General features: G+C 35.9%; 1 protein-coding gene across 1 annotated transcript; it reads right to left on the bottom strand.

The window, feature by feature from the left end:
- Positions 1–2,614: 2,614 nt before the first annotated feature.
- Positions 2,615–5,100, bottom strand: LOC111900264 (pentatricopeptide repeat-containing protein At1g77360, mitochondrial). The gene is made up of 2 exons (XM_023896142.3): positions 3,449–5,100; positions 2,615–3,360 (listed from the first exon to the last, which is right to left on the bottom strand). Exons 1-2 carry the CDS (start codon positions 5,006–5,008, stop codon positions 2,782–2,784), a joined length of 2,139 nt encoding a protein of 712 aa, XP_023751910.1. The 5' UTR covers positions 5,009–5,100; the 3' UTR covers positions 2,615–2,781.
- Positions 5,101–5,569: the final 469 nt, after the last annotated feature.

Below are 5,569 nucleotides of genomic sequence, written 5' to 3'. Positions count from 1 at the left end.
TTTTGTTTATCACGCACTCATTTATAGATAAGAATGTTAATGAATTTGCAGAATTCCATGAACACCATACAAAAAGAAAACTAAATTTATGTTTTATTTATTTTCAGCAACCAACAACAAAAAATACTTAAAATTTTTAAACTTTGTTTTAAGGTTTTAATAAGGATATTGTTTTAATATGATGGGAAAAATGTGTTAAGTCGGTTAGAAACTTAACACGTGAAATAGTTGTCAAATGTCAAGTATGTATATTCTATTCCTATTTCCTACCTCTAAATATTACAAAATTATTTTGTTGATATAGACAATCACTATTATTCAAGAAAATTAAGTCAGTGCTTTCACGACTTTTGCCATAATAAAATAAAAAGCTAACACACCATCATCTATATCAAATCTTTTTCCATAAGTAAATGAAATAACTAAACCAATGGGAAAAAAATGTTATCCTATAATATAAAAACATTATTTATAATGACAAAGTATTTGGAATGTCTAAAGACAAAATTGCAAACATGATCCCTATGGTTGACAATTTTATGTGCTTTTGGTCCAAAATAAAATGTTGGTGCACCACTGGCCCAAATTTGAATACTTCTATTGTTTTCAGTCCCTATCTATTTAAAAAGACCATATTCCCTTATAATTTGTTTTTCAAATTTTTATTATCTATTTTTATTCAAAATAAAAAACACCCACCACCATCCGTTCACTCTCTCTTACACACAGACACGCATCTCTCTCTCTCTCTCTCTCTCTATATATATATATATATATATATATATATATATATATATATATATATATATATATATATATATATATATATATATATATATATATATATATATATATATATATAACTTAATGTTCATCTGAGTTCTTTAACTTCGTCTTCTTAAACACACACACACACACGAAATAATGAAGACACATACTAAAGAATAAAACACATTAAGGAGGAGTCTTATATATCTGCATTAGGAGTTTTCCTAGTTTTTCCAAGTGCCACCACTGTCCGCCATCACCACCTGCAAGCACCTCCTTTTCCACCTAGAAATCATCGGACGCTACCTAGTGATAGGGTTTTAAACCAGAGGATTTTTCCAGACATGCTCATGGGTTTAGGTTATTTACACGGTGGCGGTGGCAGCGTTGATATCTGAAAAATGAAGATATCGACTCCATCATTAGCTGTTTATCCTAAATCAAGGAAGTTCAGATTATCAATTCCACTGAAAAGAATATCGATCTTTAATGAAAGTAAGACTGAATTTTGGAAATCTCGCATAAAATTGATTGAGAAGAAATTGATGGTTTCTGGTCAAAAACATATCATATGAGTGAAGTCAACACCTGGAGCTTAATGAAATTAGGGATCATAAGTCCATGTCTCTTGTTTTAATCGGGATAAAGAGGGGACAAACAACGCAGTCGAACGAGGTGATTTGAAAAGAAGATGAGGGCTCGTTGTGTTTATTGTGAGGAAGAAAGGGAAACAAGGCAGAGATCCTTATGTTGAGAGGGATGAAGCATTTCTTTGACTCCGGTGACCATTCATGTGTTTTTCTTCGTCGCCTTCGGCAGCGATCTGAGAGACACAAGGCAGCAGAATCGTTAACCTTGGGTCGCTCGAAGAAAAAAGAACGGAGGTGGCATCCAACGATGAAACTCGAAGGGAAGGTGGACAGAAGAATGGTCCGGTGGAACAAGGCAAGCAGGTGAGGTTTCGATGGAGTTTGCTTGACGGGTGGAGAAGAGAAGTACGAGAGATGACGTTGTTTTCTTGGTGGATCACCAACGTACCACCACAGCCCATGGTTCATGGCATATGTAGATTTAGAGAGAGAGAGACAGAGAGATAGATAGATAGATAGATATATAGATAGATAGATAGAGAGAGAGAGAGAGAGGGAGTAAGTGAGTGAGTGAGTGGTGGGTTTATTTTGTTTTTGTTTTTCATTTTATTATAAGAATAAGAAGACAAATAGAAGAAATTAAAATATAATTATTTAAGGGGCATATTAGTCATTTTAGGTGGGATGTAGACGAAAACACAAGAAAATACAACCATAGGGACCAAAACCACACAAGGTATCCAAAATTGGACCAGTGGTGCAACAACATTTCGCTTTGGACCAAAACTACAAAATTTTGACAACCACAGGGACCTTTTTTGCAATTTTGTCATGTCTAAAATAGCACTCCATGTGGATCTTCTCACTCCAACAACATAAAAAGCATTTGTCCAGTGAAACCATGAAATAAAGAATATATACCCATCTATTTAGTAGGTCATTTACCAGTTTAAAAACCTAGAATGTACAAAAGAAAAAGAAATTACCAATGACGAAGATCAAAATGAATTAAAAGTGATCAAAAGGAGCATACAATCCCTGGGGTTTTTTTTTTAAAATAAAAAAAAATAAAAATAAAAATAAAAAAAAAAAAAAAAAAACGCTATCACCATACTTCCCACAGTTATTTTGAATATTTTGACCACCAAATTTAAGATTTTCGTATAACATAAACATGCAATAGCACCCAAAGTAGGATTTTAAGTTAAATACATCTGCCATCATACACAAGTATTCTAACGTTAAAAGGGTGAACATCTTGAACATCATCTTTCTGGTTTAAAAAAAAAACATTTCATGTATGTAACATATTTACCACTACATCAACATTATAATTAATAGCTAACATAAAAATTACAAAGAAATCATACATGTATACATTTTTTTTTTTTTTGTGTCGGATTTGCAACCATGTTACACTCATTTATTTACCCATGTTCTTGTTACCATCTTGGGGACAATCCGCTTTTACATGGTCAGGGGATTTACAAACAAAACATAATTTTGCTTTGCAATCCCTACTAATATGATCCTTCTCCCCACACTTGAAACACATCCTCTGTCCTACCAAGCATTCTCCCTTGTGGGCCCGCTTGCATTTCACACACCACTTTGACTCAGTCGCAGTCGCAGTCGCAGTCACAGTCACAGTCTCAGTCTTTTTCCCATTTTTTTTATCTTGCGGACAATTGGCTTTCACATGGTTAGGTGAATTGCACACAAAACATAATCTCGCTTCTTCCACGCAATCACTACTTTTATGACCATGCTTCCCACACTTGTAACATGTTTTTTGCCCTAATTTGCATTCTCCCTTGTGGAAATTGTTACATTGTTGACATGCATTTTTGCTCCTTTTTGGTTTCTCATTCTTCACCTCTTCCAACTTTCTCTTCTCCAAATTTATCTTCTCACCCTCACTATTCCCCAAATTTACGTCCTCACCCTGGTGATTATTCACCTGTTCACTACACGCCTTTTGGGATGTACTTGGATTCTCAATCTGCACACGTTTCAACAAAATGTCAATAAAGCAGAAAGCAGATACTAGCAATTGTATTTGTAGCAATAAAACTTGTCTAAAAACTAACCTGATGAAGACTCCACTTCTTCCAAAGAGCATCATAAACAGGTCCTTTTCCAGCTTTTGCAAGACCTTGTCTTATCTTTGACAATGTATCAGAAGTCAACTTAATCCCTCGGTCAATAATATCTTCTGCATACTTTGCTGCTTCAGGAAGCCAATTATGATCACGTAAACCACTAATCAAAATATTCCCCGTTTCCTCAAGGTCAGTTTTGTAATTTTCAACTGTACATTTCCAAACTTTTATAGCAGTATAAGGGTCTCCACCCTCTACAAAAACCCTAACTGCCATACAACAATTGTCATGAGTTGGGACAAATTCGTTTTTAATCATCTCAGTAAACACCAATTCAGATTCTTGAACTTTATTTGTGTTAATCAAGAACTGAAATAAAAGATTATAACTTTGGGAATCAGGGAATACCCCATTCAAAACCATGTCATCTAACATTCTTCCAGCTAGCTCATCGTCTTCAAGATTCAAATATACAGAAATCATCAAATTGTACATTTCAGTGTCTGGTTTGCAACCTTCTTGCAACTTCACTACACCCCATAGCACAATAGCAGACTTCATATCGCCCTTTTTCACACACTCATTTAATGCAGTTTTGAAAAATCTCATACCTGGATAACACCTTCTATCCTTTAAAGATTCAAAGAACTTCATAGCCTCTTTTAACCCATCAGAACCCTTGAGTAAAGTGTTTAAAAGAGAATCATACGCAGGGAAATTGTTGGGGTCCCACCCGATTTCATCAACCATTTCTTCAAAAGTTTGTCTAGCGTTAACTGCATCTTGTTCATTCTCCCATCCCTCTAACAAGATCGCATATGTATCAGCATCTGGTCTAATGTCAGACTTGGCAACCTGCAAAAACTCCTTGGCGTCTATGGTTTTTCCATCTCTACAAATGGCACTGAGAAGCGAGTTCAAAGCTACAATATCGCGTACACAGCCATAGCGTTCCATTTCATAGAATGTCTTGAAGGCTCCTTTCACCTTATCAGCAATGACATAACTACCAAAAACAGAAGCGAATGTGGCGAGAGAAAGTAACCCTTCTTTATGCATAGACTCGATTGCTTTCCACATGGCGTCGAATGACCCATTCTTTCCTAACATATCGACGATTAAATTCCAAGCGTAAGGACTATGTCTATCGTGCAATTGATATCCCGACCACCGGAAAAACTTACCGGCGGCGGATGGGTGTGCATATGATAACTTGAGGACATCTTCAACAATGTCTGTAGAAACCCTAATTCCAGCATCTTCTAAAACCCTATCTACTTCTAGTGGTGGCGTCTGTACGATGATTTCACATAGCAACTTCACTTTAACGGGTAAATTAGGGGTGTCGATATATGAAGCGAAAGTGGGACGCTTACCCGTTGGTTCTTGTTGGTTGATCCGATGGTGCTTCGGCTCCGAACTTATCGGGGGACGGTGTGAGGCTGAATATGGTGAATGATCGGCCTTTTGGCTGCTCCGATAACGCGAGGGGCGTGGTGGAGAATCATGACGTTTCCGCTTTCTTCTGGTTTCTTTGGTTCTCGTCATAATCTTTCCGGTTGATCGTCGTTTACAGAAAACCCTAACCAAAGAAGAAAGGTGGAGACCGTAATGGAACAAAAATAATAATAGGGTAAAAAAAGAAAAATATAAAACTCCATTCAATTAATTGAATAGACAAATCTGCAAAAATAGTTTTGTCTTTGTAGTTTTTGGCAAAATCAAATAGTTTTGTGGTTTTAAATTCTATCGTGTTTTTATATAAAATGACATTTATATCATTTTTAATTTATTTTACATTAATTAAACCATTTTTAAACCAACGGTGGTATCTCGCCGCCTACTTCCTATCTCTAACATCATTTGTGACTTTCGTCGTTAAAGTGGTTGCCCCCTCCATCCTCGATGATTTGGATTTCCCCAAAATCAAACCTCCTTGTCGCGTGACAATACATCACATCTATAAATTTCGCTATGTTTTTTTTTACGATCCTTGTTATCAAGCAAATCACCAATATCTCCTTCATGTTCTCCGGTAAGAACTATTTTTCCTACAAACACTTTTAACACTAAAATTTCCGGCAATAACTCCACACTCCCCATTTCTTC

This window comes from Lactuca sativa, chromosome 2 (genome assembly GCF_002870075.4).
Source record: "Lactuca sativa cultivar Salinas chromosome 2, Lsat_Salinas_v11, whole genome shotgun sequence".
NCBI lineage: Eukaryota > Viridiplantae > Streptophyta > Magnoliopsida > Asterales > Asteraceae > Lactuca > Lactuca sativa.
This window is presented reverse-complemented; position numbering and strand designations above follow the sequence as displayed.